Source organism: Stigmatopora argus, chromosome 21, assembly GCF_051989625.1.
Source record: "Stigmatopora argus isolate UIUO_Sarg chromosome 21, RoL_Sarg_1.0, whole genome shotgun sequence".
In the NCBI taxonomy this organism is placed as follows: domain Eukaryota; kingdom Metazoa; phylum Chordata; class Actinopteri; order Syngnathiformes; family Syngnathidae; genus Stigmatopora; species Stigmatopora argus.
This window is the reverse complement of record NC_135407.1, coordinates 1,736,643-1,752,500: the sequence shown is the minus strand read 5'-3', so window position 1 is coordinate 1,752,500 and position 15,858 is coordinate 1,736,643. Positions and strand designations below refer to the sequence as shown.

Below are 15,858 nucleotides of genomic sequence, written 5' to 3'. Positions count from 1 at the left end.
ACGCGTTCCCTTTCACTCGTTTGCCAAGTCCTGACAAAACATGCTCGCATTTTAATGAGACCTTTTTGCAGCTTTTTGCCGTCACGTGACCCGCTTGCAGCCGACGCAAAGCGGCGACCTAATAACGCTGGGCTTAATTGAAAACAGAATCGTTTTGGTGGTGGCACCAAAAAGACACTTAGAAAAGAAAGTATGGTGATAAGACAACAGGCATCATTTTGTTACCCAGTTGGAGACTACATGAACCTCCCATTTAGCAAGAATTTGACGCTGACTAATGGCAAACTTATTTAGAAATTCACAGGAGGAGGATGATTGGACGCCCATCACCATCAACCAAAATTGTTTGTAAATGTGTTGTTAGAAATGTACAGAGTTCGAAGAATTTTCATTTTAAATCAATACAACCCACCAAAGAAGTCCTCTGTTCCAAGATGGCTGTCTGTGACATACACCACGGAGTCCAGTTAAAAAGACATCCGCACCAGATTCCCGGTTCTAATGGATTGGACATCTACCAATAAAAACTCATTTCAATTCCCATCTTAAGCATGAAAAGACCTTCCATCGCCCCTACCAACATGGCCGCCCCGGCCGGCATGGCCACTAGTGACAAAATCATTTCAAGGTAAATTGGACACCTCGCATTGTTAACGGCGCTGAAAGTGTTAAAAAGCTCAAACTTACGTTTCATGTTGTCGCAAGTCCAGGTGTCATAAGTGTCCGGCATGAGTGTGTGTGAAGAGTACGAGTGTGTTTGTGGACAGATGTGAAAGTTCCCCTTTATAGTATGACACATCACCTGAGTCATCGGACGCCGACCCCCGCCGCCCACCCGCTCGCTCGCTCGCTCGCTCGCCTCTGACTAGAAAAAAGAAAAAGAAAGTGGGCTCTATTTTATACCAAGCAGCAAATGAAGTGACTCATCCCTAGCCCCGCCCCATCAAGATGATGTCATCATGTGCTTGACATGACGCAATTGCCACTTAGCCACTGAATTTTTTTTTTAATTATTAATTTTTTTTGCAGAATTCTTTGTGTCAGTGCTTTGTAAAATGCAGCACCGGCACCACCAGGGGTGGGTGGGCTCCCTCTAGTGGCACGGGAAAGAGTGACTGAATTTTACGTGCTATTACACTGTTGTTGTGAAGAACAGTTTGGTTGTATTCGACAGGAACCCAATGGCCATTCAATATCACCGACAAACGATTATTCGGTGGAAGACTACCAACTCCCGTTTCTCGAGAAGTGTCGTTTTCCCCTACTTCCGAGGAAGCTCCGCCCACTGCGCACATGCTACGTCGAGATAAATGTGAGCTGTATATATATATATATATTTATATATATATATAAAATATATAAATATATATTATATATAATATATAATATATAAATATATATATTTATATATATATATATAAATATATATATGTGTATATATATATTTATATATTTTATATATACATATAAATATATATATTTATATATTATATTATATATATATATAAATATATATATATATAATATATATATTTTTATATATATATAAAATATATAAATATATATATATATATTAAAAATATATATATATATATATATATATAAATATATATATATATATATATATAAATATGTATAACTATAAATACACGCTTAAATACAAATGTAGGTCTTGTCTTATAGGTCTCTATGTTCTTTTAAATAGTATCATTTTTAAAAAGATAACATTTTGAGCCCAAGTGAAGAGTATCTATAAATGTGAACTGGACAAACCTTGAATTACAAAAATAGAGAACATTTAAATAAAAAAATATATATATATTTGAAATTAACAAGCTGAATTTAGTGATAATAGTGTAGCAGTTTTTTTATTTATTTTTTTACTTTTTTACACTCAGCATTAAGTTGAGTTCTGGATTGAATTTAAAACACTACTCCTGGACTTTGGTGATGTGAAATGATCAACCACATCAAATAAAAATTGGTTACAGTGTGAAAAAAAGCGTTTTAGACTGGATGCAGGGACACTTTACAAACGCTTGGGGCCTCCCTTTGCAAACTTCCCTTGCCCATGACTAAAACGCCCCTGTATATATACTTTTTTTTCTTAACTATAAATATACAATAACACAAAATGATAACAGAAATGCTAGTAAGGTAGTAAATAGCATTTTTAACACTGCTAGACATAGTCATTTGTCTTAAAACGAGTTGAAGGTCATTAGCTGAACAAAGTTGAAAATAGATTGGACGCCTATATCTGTCAATGGCAATCAATGTTCATTTCAGAGACGACGTTACAGCCACTATTGTACTAACAGGGGAATGGACTTTGATGCCTTTCGTTATTTTGAGGGCTGAACGTATTTTGAATGCCAAAGTGAAAGGGTACCCCGCCATTAAAAGTTTTTTTCAAGCAACTCTGGTTAAAAAGTTAATAATGGGAACAAATCTCACTAACCAGTTGTCCCTGTGAGTTGAGAGGACTGGTTTCTTCTTGGAAATGGTTTTCGGAGACACACGATTCGGCGTCTATCCACGTCAACGGGACCGTTACGTCTGGCAACCATCAGCAGGGCAAACTATGAAAATAGAACAACAGTACATCGAGTCAAACTATTTGAAATAAATAAGAAAAAGTGACTTGGAACGCCAAATAAATAAAACAGGTTTCTATACGTGAAATAATTTGTTGCCATTGACGCTAATCCATGTCTTTTTGGACTGGGAGTGAGTGACTGATTTAAGTGGCTGATTGACCCATTGATGCCAGCCAGCCGCTCCCAAAACGGGTTGGACGTTTATTGTCGTAAATGGCAGCCAATGGGTTAACTTGAAGAAGATGGAGGCAAGCAGGTAGCCCCTCCCACTTGTCTGTCAGCCTGAAAAGAATTTGTGAATGAGTCATTATTTGGGGAGTGAGCGGCAGGCAGGCTCCGCCCCCCTAACGGAGTGGGGGAGGGGCTCACCTGTGCGCCTGCCTGGGTGTGTCCGTGGAGAAGCCATTCCCAGTGCCCGCATTTTCTCCTGCTCTCCGGACGACTATGACGGCGACGACGGCGATCGCGACGCTCCTGCTCGCCTTGTCGGGTAAGCGCGCAAGTTGGGTTCCGTCCGCTCGGGTCCCGCTGACCCCCGCTTTTGCCCCCTAGCGGCGGCGACGGCACGCGACATTCTGCCGCCGGGCCCCGTGGATGCGGAGGCCGGGAAGAACGTGACCTTGCGGACGCTGCTAACAAAGCCCGACTACGTTTTCCTAATCTGGAATTTCCACAACGGGGAGGAGCAGATCCACGTGATCACCTTGGGTCCCCAAGGACAAAAAGTCAACGATCCCTACCGGGGCCGCGTTGGCGTGGACCCCGTGAGCGGCACGCTCACCCTGAGCGCCATCACCGCCGACGACAGCGGAGACTTTCGAATCAACGTGATAAAGAACAACAGCGAAACCGAAACTGGCGAGACCCAGCTGCGTGTGCTCGGTGAGTCGCCTCGCCGACGCCGTCCCTCCTTTCCATTCTTTTCTTGGACGGTTTGAAAGGAATCTCCCGGAAAAAGAAGAAGCCGTCCATTAGCTGCGGCGAAATGCGCCTTTCCCAGGGGGCGGGGCTACGTTGGGCTCGGGAAAAATTCAAAAAATTCTGTCGGTTTTTGGGGCGCGGCCCCCCCCCGTCCATTCTCAACTTTTCTCCCAATCTGACTCTGCCAATTGGGGATGATGTCATTTCCTACGTTTACCAAAGTACGTTAAAGAAAAGAACGCTTAAGCCAATTTGCCGAACAATTTGTGTGTGGAGAAGCTTTCTGAATTTGGCGGAATCGTTGACGTCTTGATGGTTCAGATGTTTCGATTGCGCAAGAATTGTTATCTTTAGATCAGATTGTCCAAGGAAGGAAGTAAGATGTATAAAACAAAACAAAAAAATGGGAAGAAAAATGCACATTTTGCACGGCAACGCGCTCGTAACATAACAAACAAATTTAAATGAACTTGGATTACAATGCAGACACACTCAAAAATAAGTTTAATCTAACCTAACACTAAAATTAATTCAAATTTTGTTTGACATTTTGATACCTTTCTTCTCCTTGGTTGGCTCTATTTGCCCCGCCTCCACCCTGACTTTCAGATGCAACCTATCGAGGATTGTTTGCTTTTGTCTTCCCTTCAAAATATTCCCATAATGATGCACTCAAATGTCCTCACAATAGGATAACGCACGGCCACTTGCCAACGAGAAGTAGTATATACGCCATTCTCAATGACTACCGTGAAAAAAAAAAAGTGATCGCAGAGACATTACAACGAGGGAGTTGCGACGGGAAAGACAGTGGCCATGATGTTCTTATGAGCAGCCTGTCGCGTCCGCTATCTACTCGTATATCAAGATTTGTCTCGTATCTCAAAATAAATATCTACTCCAAATTTTACTCGCATCTCAAATTGCTCGTATGTCGAGGTACCACTGTATAATGCATAAAAACGGAGGCACGACGTATGAAAGGAAGATTTATGTAATGAAAATGTTAAGAAAAAAAAGTGGGAAAATGCCGAAAGTAAGAAGGAATTCTAAAGACAAGGAGAGAAAAGAACAATACCGTGACAAGATGACTTGTGGTTTAGAACCCGTCTCCGGCGTGGTGGTGAGCGCCAACGTTGCCGAAGCCCTGGAGCACAACAGCACGGTGGTCCTGACCTGCAAGGCAGAAGGTTCCTTCCTCAAATTCACCTGGCTCAACGGCACTGTACCCATCGCCACTCCCGTCGGCGGACGGCTAGACGTGGAGGAGGTCCGAGTCCGCCGCCCCGCCGGGCTTCGCCGGGCCCCGCCCGGTTCTCACCGTGGCTCACATTTTGCCCTTTAGAGCGAGTTCAGCAGCCAGCTGACCATCGTGCGGTTGCTGCGCACCGACCTAGCTCGACCCGTCGTCTGCAGCGCCGCCAACAAGCTGGAGACGAAAAAGAGCGCCCCCTTCACTCTGCCTGTCTTCTGTGAGTAGCACGCTTTGTCATCTTTCGGTGGCGTTGACGGCGCTAGGGGGTCCCATCTAATCTAATGGGGGCATTTCCAGTCACTACCGTTGACATTGGTCACTTTTTGTTGACTTTGGTCATTATTTGTTGACGTTTTATGTCAGTTCTTGTTCATATGGGCTCACTTTCTGCATTTAATAACTTTCTGTTGAGATGAATTCCATTCTTGAGTGTTTCCAAGTCATTTCGGTGTCACTTTCCATTGGTATTGCGGCGTTTCAAAGTCGTGTCCTCTTGATTTGGGGGATTTCCGGGTCAATTTCGATTGTTGTCGAGTCAGTTCCTGTTCATTCTGCTGGCATTTATTGGTCACTTCAGGTTCCGGCCTCCTAAAAACAATGTCAATTTGGTCAATGTTTGAATGAGTGCTCTATAAAGTTGTTGTTTCAATTGAAATCGACCCGAGGCTCCACCCACGCCACGACTTTTGAGCTTTTAACCATATAACCGCGTATGACGCTCGATTTTCCCAAGTGTCGGTAAACGTTACCTACCCGCGTTGTGCCCAGACGGTCCCGACAAGGTGACGGTCGCACCGCCGAACCCGCCGCGCTTCGTCAAGGGCGGCTCCGACTTCAACTTGACGTGCGCCTCGCGGTCCAACCCGCCCGCCGCTTTGGCCTGGTACCGGAACGGGACCCTGTTGGCTGGCGCTGGGGCCAATCTGACCCTCAAAGTGATCCAGGGCCAACCCCAGTGGAATAAAGTCAACCAGTACAGCTGCAAGGCCACCAACGCCAAGACCAAGAGAGTCGCCGCCTCGGCCGTGGTCTCCTTCAGTGTCGTGGGTAAGTCGCACGTTTTCTGCAATACACACAAATTTGAGGATTATTATGAGGATTTGTATGTCATGACATCACCACATCAGTCATAATGTTCCCAGAAAAAGGTGATAATGTTACGAGAATAAAGTCAAAATATATTGTAACGTGATGACAATCTCAGAAAGTCTCAAAATATCAAACCTTTTTTTTCTGTGGGATTACATAATTAGCCACATAATCCTATGCTGTATAATTGAAACCTCATAATATTGCAACTTTATTCTCTGAAATTATGACTTTCATCTCATATTACTTTTTTTCCATAGTTCATAAATCCAGTGTATAAATTAAACATCAAATTAGTGCAATTTTAATGTTGCAATATTACTTTATTCTTGTAAATTATGACTTTAATCTCATACTACTTTTTTTCATAGTTCATAAATCCAGTGTATAAATTAAACATCAAATTAGTGCAATTTTAATGTTGCAATATTACTTTATTCTTGCAAATTATGACTTTAATCTCGTAAAATTACAACTGTTTTTTTCTCGGAAGGTTCCAACAATAAAGACAACTTCATTCTGGTTAAATTACAATGTATAACCTTTGTTATCTTTATTCTCATAGGCCTATTTTTGGGCCCCTAGTACTCCATTGTACCAATAGCCTGCCATTGACAATGATAGATTCTTTTAAACCGCTTGTACTGGTGGTGAATCCAAATGTTTCAGTGCCACTGACGGCTCTAGACGCCCAATCCCATTGGACTGGGATTGAACGTCAATGGCAGCCAACGTGTGCCTTATAAAAGTTTACTGGAGCTGTAAAATGGAGTCAGGAAGCCACTCGTTAGGTGTGGCATTCATTTCTCGACTGCTTCTGGAAAACCTGCTCAACCGGAATCTGTGTGTGTGTGTGGGGCAGGGGGCGGGGCTTGTAGTCTGTGTATTTTGCGTTGTTTTGCCAGGATTAAAATGGTCAAGGCGTGCCGTAGTACGTTTTAGCCCAACCTTGTGATCGTCCGGGTCTGCTTTATTGATAGACTTTCATTATTTTGAATATATTTTAGGTTAGATTTTATTTTGTTGTTCTCATTTACATTTTTTGTTGTTTGAATTATTTTATTTCTTGTATTCCTCATCTATTCTATCTATTAAGATAAGATTTTGTACAAATATTTTTTCATACTTTTATCTAGATTATTTATAATTTGGTGTACTTTTATATACATTTTACTTTGTTTTGATCAATTTTGACTTGCCTCATTTTTGCTTATATTTTCATGCATGCATTTGCGTGCTTTCATTTTTTTAATTCTATTTTTTGAATGTATTTTTCATCATTTGGTGTAAAATCTAAAATGCCGTCGTCCGTCTTTTCAGAGCCGGTGTCGGGCGTGCAGATGAGCCACCCGCCAGCCGGTGCCATCCTATTGGCTGGCAACAGCTCGGCCAACCTGAGCTGCCGGGCGGCGGCGGGCGCCGTGACCGAGAGGACGTGGCTGAAAAACGGCAAGCCCCTCCCGGCCCACGTGGGGGCCGCGCCTGACGGCACTTGGATCAGCTTCAAGCCGCTGCGGCGGGACGACAACGGCCGCTACGAGTGCCGCCTGGCTAACGCCGCCAGCGCCGAAAAGGCCGCCTACCAGATGGTCGTTAACTGTAAGTGCGCTATTGCCAGCCACGATGGCGTTTTTATTTTTTTTACAAACGTATGTATCGGCGACTCGCCAGACATCTGGAAACAAATCAGGGAAATTGACAGCAATATACGTCAAATCCATTGCAACTGGATGAAGTGATCACGTATCACAGCCATTGATAGGGTTGTTTATTTATTACTTCTTTTTTGAATATTTATTATTATTGATTGATTATTTATCCGTTAGTTTTTTGTTTGTAATTTGCGCACTTCCTTACTTATTTATGTTGTGACTACTTATTAATTCATATTTATTACATATTTATTTGTCTGTTTGTTTGTTGTTGTTATTTGTGCACTTTGTGGTGAAGCTTTCAATTTCATTATACTTGTATAATGACAATAAAAGCATTCAATTCAGTTCAAATAAATGAACAAAGCGATTTTACCCCATTCCGATTGTGTAAAAATGACGTAATTAAATTAAATGTAGCTTGCTTTCGCTAACTAAGCTAGCTTGACCTATCACTAACTAGGCTAGCTTGACCTTTCGCTAACCAAGCTAGCTTGACCTTTCCCTAACTAAGCTAGCTTGATCTATCGCTAACTAGGCTAGCTTGACCTTTCGCTAACTAAGCTAGCTTGACCTTTCGCTAGCTTCACCTTTCGCTAACTAAGCTAGCTTGACCTTTCGCTAACTAAGCTAGCTTGACCTTTCGCTAACTAAGATATCTTGACCTTTTCGCTAACTAAAATAGCTTGACCTTTTCGCTAACTAAGCTAGCTTGACCATGGCTGAGGTTAGATTAAAAATTAAAAGGGTCTGAGATTTAGCCTATAATGTTTACATTTAGATTAAAAGGAAAAAATTTGAAAACAAAGTGTAGTGACTTTAAACATTTGAAAAAGCGTCGTGATTAGGATTATGAATACGCTATAAGATACGTGCTATACGCTAAGTATTATCAGTGACGACGGCCATATCTGTAAACGCTCTCATTCCCTTCTCTTTTTTCCCGTGCGTAGTCGGTCCCGAGGAGGTGAAGGTGAGCGGCGAGAGCGCGGTGGAGGTGGGGGACGGCGTCAACCTACGCTGCTCGGCCGCCTCGCTGCCACCCGCAAGCTTCACCTGGAAATTCAACGGAACGCTGACCCCCATCAAGACCTCCACGTACACCATCGCCGAGGCCAACCACAAAAACACGGGCACGTACACGTGCCAGGCGAGCAACAACGTCACTGGAAAGACCGCCGTCTACATGCACAACCTGTCTGTCAAAGGTGGTCACACGCATGGGTCCGCCCGCTTGGGTTATTTTGGGAGTTCGCCACGGACTCACCGCTACTTCCTATTTGTGTGCGTATGCAGAGGAGGGCACGATGGATGAAGGTCTGTCGGACGGCGCCATCGCGGGAATCATCATCGGCGTCTTGGCCGCGTTGGGCCTCGCCATCGGCCTGGTCCTTTACTGTAGGCAGAAAGTTCCGTAAGTACACGCCATTTTCAGAGATTATGCCTTGTGGTAGTTAGCAAAAAACTTCTTGAAAAGATCCATTCTAGATCATTGATGATGATTTACATTGGGACCGTCAATCTAAATGTAAAGTGACACCCGTAAATGCCCAAAATACAGATACGCAAAAATCAATAAGAATTAACATAACAAAAAAAATGAATAGGAAATGCCTTAAAATGAACAGAGTGACACATAAATGCACCAGAATCAATACAGTTTAGTTTAAAGTTCAATTGACAGTGAACACACCCATTAATGGCACTAGGGTTCAAATGGATTGGATAATTATTGCCAACAATGGCAACCACGTAAAAAAAAACCACGTAGTTCATTGTCCTGGGTCCCAACTGTCACCTTTCCGATGGCTAATTTGGCTGCCTGACCACATTCCTTGCAGTGTGTCAACATTATGCTCACCCTCACTACACAAAGTAATACAGTGATGTTTCTTATGTATACAAAGAACCTATATGGCACTCATTTGAATACTATATAAAGTCATTTACACCCAAAAAATACACCAACATTTTACCAGCCAGTGTCAGTTTCTCGTGAAAATGCCCCAAATCAACTAAATGACCCTAAATTAATAGGAAGTGAACCAAAATCCATAGAAAGTGAGACACAGAAATGCCACCCACCCCAAAATAAGCATAAAACGTGACTTATAAATGCCGCAAAATGAAAAGTTTAGATATTTTACAGAAACTGCATTTTCCAATAAATTTGGTTTTCATTTGCACTTCAATACCTTACAATTATTTTGAATTTAATGAATGTTAACATATCATTTTTCGTCATTCATTTTCTGCAATTAGGTGTACTAATCTTGTAAGGTCACCCAAAAATGGCCCCAAAAAATCACCTAAATTAAGAAAAAAATGACATAACTAATCATTAAAAAACAGAGTGAATGATATATTAAATGTTTAAATGAGTAAAAATAGTGACTTGCCCTATAAAGGTTAACTATTGATTAATTACGTTTTTGCTCATCTTTATTTTGTGTGTCTAGGGTGCAGTCGCCGTACTAGTGAACTTTGCACACACTACTGGTAAGTAAGTGCGCATTTGTCTTTCTGTGAGTGTTGATGTCAGTTGCGTTGCCGTGGTTACCCTTCAATACCCAAATGCTTGCATAACAGCAGTAAAGAATACTTCGACGTTTGTGCGTGCAGGAGTTTCCACTCCCGGCATCGGATTCAGCTGCTCGACGAGGGATAGCCGTCATACCTTGGCCACAACGGTCAACTTTTATTTGCTTTGTTGCAAGAATGTCCTAGCTGGGGCATCTGTATGAATTTTTTTTTATTTTTTTATTTTTTTTTTTAGGTCTGACAACCGTTTTTGGGTGCGTCATTTGAAAAAAGATCTCAATTGTTCCCCTGCATGTCAAGTTTTTTCCCCCTACAAGAAGCTGCATCTTAAAAAAAAAACGTATAGCTGACAATTGCAGTCAATTCATTGCGTGGTAGTTTTATTTTTTTCAAATAAAACAAGCACATATTCGAAGACATTCGCTGCCATTGATGCTGCTGGGTGTCAAGCTTTAATCAACTACCATAACACAATGTGAATTGGCAGTAAAAATAAAGTCATACTATAGTCATACAATAGTTCAAAAACTTGACAATAGAGGAAAAATTGAAATCACGCACCCAAAAAGTTCCAAAAAGCCGTCAAAAATAGCTTGACAAAAAAGTGCTTCCCAGTAGTGTTCCACCGATGCTAGCATCGGTACTGATAATTAATAAATACTAAGAACTAACAGTCATATGATTTTCCAGATCAACTTTCAACCCAGCTACACACGTCACCGTAAAAAAAGGAGCACTTGTCCAATCATCCTTTTTCTCATTATATTTCAATGAATTTACCATCAGTAAACGTCCAATCCATTTGAAGCGAATGCATTGGACGTTTATCACCATTAATGGCAAGGCAATGAGTTAGTTTAGCAAACCATGATTGCAACAACTTATACTTTCAAATGAGTATGCAGTCATTTAGTATTAAAAGAATAAGAAATGGTAAATTTTCACCAAAAATATGGTATCAATACACACAGAGTTCCCCCCAAAAAAACAGTATTGGTGCAACACTACTTCCTTCCCAGGGTCATGTTTTGTTTTGTCGTCTTCAATTTGCCTGCTCCGTTTCCCCCTTAAGTCACCTGACTGCTATGTTTCAGCCCCGCCCACTGCCAGAAGCCCACAAATATACACCTGGCTCGATGCAACACCCGAGTGCCTTCTGGAAACCTGAGAACACGCACGTGCCCCGAGATACTCACGCATATTATCACATGCCAAGACACAAATACTACTACACATGGTCACACAAAGATGCGCACATTGAAGCAACCAAAGACACACTGAAGGGAACGTGCGATGACAAGTCGAGATTGACAAAAAGAGAATAAACAGCCAAAGTGGGCGGGGCTGGACAGTGACTTTTGGCAGGAAACTTCAGATTTTGTAAATGTTGATATTTGAATTGACGTCAGGTTACCGTGTTTGTTTGTGCACTGCTTTGAGTATTTATTGTAAAAAGTGGAGCTGAAGTTCATCGCTAGTCACCGCCAAATTCGTTAGCCCGTTAGCGTGCCGCGTTTGAGTAGCGACGTGCTAAGCGCTTTTCCGTGGCCCTTGTTTGTTTTTGTCTTCTCTTGTTTAAGTCAAAGAATAAAAACAGAACTTGTTCTCCACTTTGAAAGCTGGTCACCAATCAGTGCGCACGAGTGTTTTAAACCAGCCAATGAGGAAGATCACCTGCCTGCATTCCTGTGGTGTGAGTCAGCGTGTGAACGTGAATATATTTCGAGAGAGAGAGAGGCGGAGTCAAGTGTGAATGTTGAAAATGTGTCCCAACACGTCGCGCATTCACTCAGGAATGTTTGCAAGCGTGTTAACCGCCGTGTTGGGTTGGATTGGTTAACTTTATTCATCCCGTATTCGGGAAATTTTGTTGTCACAGTAGCAAGAGGGTGAGGATGCAGGAATAGGAAAGGCATTTTAGACATAAATAGATAGGTAATAAGTAAGTTAATAAATAAATACATGAATAAATATATAAATAAGCGTGTTGCTTAGCACATATATACATACATACACATAAATATACATGCATGCATACGGTAGGTCTTAACACTCAGCCATTTTTTTGTTAAAGAGCCTGACAGCTGATGGGAGGAAGGCTCTGCGGAAGCGCTCCTTCCTGCAATGAGGGTGCCGCAGTCTATTGCTAAAGGAGCTTCGGAGGGACTCCACAGACTCATGCAGGGGGTGGGAGGTGCTGTCCATGATGGACATCATCCTGGTCAGCATTCTCCGCTCTCCCACTTCCTCCACAGAGTCCAGAGCATTATTCAAGCATAACGCTTTGCTCAGTTTTGCTAATTGCTAACCGAATAGCACGTTTCAGCTTGGTGGCCTACAAAGGTCGCGTGAGCTGTGTGTGTCTGTGTGTGTGTGCGAGTTTGCATGTGTGTGTACCCTCTAATCTCACATGCATTCCTCCATGTCGTGTCAATACCTGCCATTTTAGCCTTTGCCGTGACTATTTGCCCCGTCTTCTCTATGAAGGGGGTAATGGTTGTGCGTGTGTCTTGGAGGAGGGGAGGTGTTGACATGTTCCAGAGAAACTGGTAAAGTTCAGGTGTGTCTGCCTGCGCTCTGCAAGTCGGGGGGCGGGGGTATAACTTGCTATGTTGTTTAAATGTAAAGTGGAGGCGGGGTGACCCGCCCCTGTCTTGCAAGCGCCAAACAGACCCTATGAATTGCAATACCACTTTGTACCACAAGTGCCGCCAGTGAGTAGTGCTGCATTTTGCACTGTTATTTCAAGTTTGCCTGCAGTGACATCTAGTGGATGAATTCAACAAAGATTTGAAACAACAATTGAAAAGGCTACACAGGGGCATCACTGGCAATTGGTGCGCAAAGTAGTCTTTTGCTAGCCCTATTCGTAGCTCCACCCTTATGCAAGCCAAGTCTGCTCGTCTCGCAGGACCGTATTTTCTCGCATATAAGCTGATTTAAAATGTGTTACTTTGAAGGGAAAATCTGGAGAAAAATCATCGCAGGTGGTATTTATGAGATACTGTATGAATCAAAAGCACATTGTTAGGGTCAATATCATAAGGAAGTTAGTAATTCATCCAGTAATGGTTGTTTTCTTACTGCAAAACAGAAAATAACCTACGAATAGTAAATGTTAATTTGCCGACATCTATTGGTGAAGAGTATAGCAACGCTGTAAGTCTAGTGTGCATTTAAGCCGTACCCTTGATTCAGTCATCATTTTTTTTATTTACAAATATGGCTTATATGCGAGAAAATACGGTACTCGCAAATTCTTTTGGGGTGTACACAAAGGCTCTTCGCACTTTGTGGCCACAAGGGGGCATGCGAGCCGTTGTTGGTGATACGCATCTGTTACACCGTTCCTCCTGGATGACATTGAACACACCTCATAGCGCTTCATTTTCTCACGCGTTTTTTTTCCTTCTCTCACTACAACCAAAGTAGTTTGTGTCGACACAAACCTTAAGCTAGAAAGGCGCAAACAAGCAGTTTCTGTTTCATCTAACGTAAAAATAAGCAACGGGACAACATAAATCCACTTAAATATCATCACGTAGGACATAAGATCATGGACGTAAGATCATGTAGGACAATATACCAGTTCATATTTGAAACATTGCGACTTCAACCTCCCAATCTGCATAAGGAATAAAGTCAAATGCTCAGTCAGAAGCCCTGGGAAAAACCCTCTATAAGGTCATTCTAAAACTTCCTGGAAGGTTTTATGAAGTTAAGTGTTGGGAGGGAAGGAAAACTTTGAAATCAATTTTAATTGATCAAAACATTTGCCCTTCCCTTCTAGTACACATACCACCCACCAAGTGGCACTGTGGCTTGTCTGGCGAGGTTCAAGAGGGCGTTATGTCCTCAGTCCCAGTTGACTCAAAATTCTGCCATTTTAGGTATGAACAAACCCTGGAGGTCATACTTCTGCAGGATTGGCACCAAAGGGCTGAAATTCAGTTTGAAAGGGCTTTTTTCGCCCGGACCCGACGCCGGTGAGAACCAAGAAGGCTTTGCAGATGTGGAGAAATGACAAAACACACCCTAGCTGCTGCATTTTCTCATGAGGTTTGGAATGTGACTCAAAGAGACGATAGAGGAATAATCGGAATCCAACTCATCTCAATCTAAATAGACAGACAAGATGGCTCATTGGAAATAAAGAAAGCTCTTTAGCAATCAAATTCAAGACAATTTGAAAGAGTGTTGTTGATTCATACAGTAATGCAAATCACATGAAAAACAAACCAAATCAAGGTGAAGAAATGTTCCCATTCCGCGTGAAGGAGTGTACTTTTTGCTAGTGGCTAATTAACACACCTTATAATTACATGCCTTCGGAGTGGGTAATTAAAACTCCAATTATCATGGCTTTGACGTCATACATTGTCACCTGACCGCATTCTGCACATAATTTCACATTATCTTAATGAAGTCATGACAACAGTTTCTGAACACAAGCACACAAAAGAAGACATTCACTTTTTACTATAACAGTAGCAGGGCTAAGATTAGTATTATTTCCTCTGTAAGTAAATAGATATTAATGAATTTGGCAAACAGCTCCTGAGGTCGGAAGTAACTTGGGCACAGCAGTAGGGAGAAGCATTGAAAAGTCTGTCTGAGTCAGTTACTAAGGTGAAAAATAAGTGTTGGTCGGTCAATGCCTCAGATGGGAAAAACCCGTGAGTCAGTTTCTCAGATACGATGTGGCCTTGGTCGAAAATTTTAAACCTAGCCCACAAATGGAAAGTCATTTTAAACTGAACTATTCCATCAGTCCAGGGCGAAGAAAGCTGCGTTCAAACTGTAGGCATATCTAACTCCAATCAGTATCTTCCTCATTTCTGATTTTAAGGCGGACTGCTCATATCTTTTTGGAAAGCGCCCAAATCGGAATTCAGCCTGATCAAACTGATGCACATCATACCCATCTTGACAGGTTACTGTGGCTAATGGTTAACTTCATGTGATTGACACCTTATTGGTGCCTTTAATCCACTTGATATCAATGGCAGCTTGCCAATTAACAAGGAATTGGCACAGAAACGGGCAATAATTATATAGAAAAAGTGAGCCCAAAATGACCCAAAATGTGCAGAAAGAGACCCAAAAATCCCCCCCCCAAAAAAGTAACCCAGTTTTGCTGCCAATGGAGGTGGGTTTAGTGTTTCCCAATGACCCTTAGAGCTATGTTGTCTGGGGCCTTGTGCCCCTGGTAGAGTCACCCCTGGCAAACTAGCCTGGGGGATCTAGAGGAATCACATGACTCGGTCTCCCCAGGAAAGTCTATTCCGGGGTACTGGAGAGGAGGGTCTGCGGGGAGGTCGAATCTCGGATTCAGGAGGAGCAGTGTGGTTTTCGGCCTGGCCGCGGAACAGTGGATCAGCTGTACACCCTCAGTGGTATGGGGGTTCGCCCAACGAGTCTACATGTGCTTTGTGGACTTGGAGAAGGCGTTCGACCGAGTCCCCCGGGGAGTGGTGTGAGGGGTACTCCAGGTGTATAGGGTTCCGGAACACCTGGTATGCGGGGTCTGGTCTGCGTAGTTAGTCCGGTCCGTTTCCAGTAAGGGGTTGGACTCCACCAGGGCTGCCCTATGTCATCCATTCTGTAAGTCACTTTTATGGACAGAATATCTAGGCGCAGCTGTGGCATTGAAGGGGTTCGGTTTGGTGGCCTCAGTTTTGCATCCCTGCTTTTGCAGATGGTGTAGTTCGGTAGGCTTCATCAAGCCATGATCTCCAATTTGCTGGAATGGTTCACAACTGAGCATGAAGCGATTGGGATGAAAATCCGCACCTTCAAA

At 42.6% G+C, this 15,858-nt stretch overlaps 2 protein-coding genes across 3 annotated transcripts in view; one reads left to right on the top strand and one right to left on the bottom strand.

Annotated features, from left to right (window-relative positions):
• The window catches only part of LOC144066960 (uncharacterized), a 14,413-nt gene extending 5,053 nt beyond the window's left edge, over window positions 1-9,360 (bottom strand). Inside the window, exons 1-5 of the mRNA XM_077590396.1 lie at window positions 8,785-9,360; window positions 5,530-5,839; window positions 4,843-5,364; window positions 4,600-4,697; window positions 2,462-2,582 (exon numbers count right to left, since the gene is read on the bottom strand). Of these exons, the coding sequence (XP_077446522.1) occupies window positions 2,462-2,570 (109 nt within the window). The 5' untranslated portion in view covers window positions 2,571-2,582; window positions 4,600-4,697; window positions 4,843-5,364; window positions 5,530-5,839; window positions 8,785-9,360. The remainder of the gene's footprint in view (window positions 1-2,461; window positions 2,583-4,599; window positions 4,698-4,842; window positions 5,365-5,529; window positions 5,840-8,784) is intronic.
• On the top strand, window positions 2,946-10,716 carry LOC144066957 (cell adhesion molecule CEACAM5-like). Of its 2 annotated transcripts, none has more exons than XM_077590393.1 (10): window positions 2,946-3,090; window positions 3,153-3,482; window positions 4,625-4,791; window positions 4,867-4,993; window positions 5,545-5,823; window positions 7,186-7,464; window positions 8,471-8,725; window positions 8,814-8,931; window positions 9,977-10,016; window positions 10,140-10,716. In XM_077590393.1, the coding sequence occupies exons 1-9, from the start codon at window positions 3,045-3,047 to the stop codon at window positions 9,993-9,995; spliced, it is 1,620 nt and encodes a 539-aa protein (XP_077446519.1). In that variant the 5' UTR covers window positions 2,946-3,044; the 3' UTR covers window positions 9,996-10,016; window positions 10,140-10,716. The 2 variants fall into 2 exon arrangements, with proteins under 2 accessions (XP_077446519.1, XP_077446520.1); XM_077590394.1 differs by having other exon boundaries at window positions 10,107-10,716.
• The last annotated feature ends 5,142 nt before the right edge of the window (window positions 10,717-15,858 follow it).

Coding starts and splice junctions, on each gene's coding strand:
- LOC144066957 (XM_077590393.1), top strand. CDS start 3,045: ATGACGGCGACGACGGCGATCGCGACGCTCCTGCTCGCCTTGTCGG. Junction 4,994..5,544: donor CTTCACTCTGCCTGTCTTCT/GTGAGTAGCACG, acceptor CGTTGTGCCCAG/ACGGTCCCGACAAGGTGACG. Junction 7,465..8,470: donor CTACCAGATGGTCGTTAACT/GTAAGTGCGCTA, acceptor TCCCGTGCGTAG/TCGGTCCCGAGGAGGTGAAG.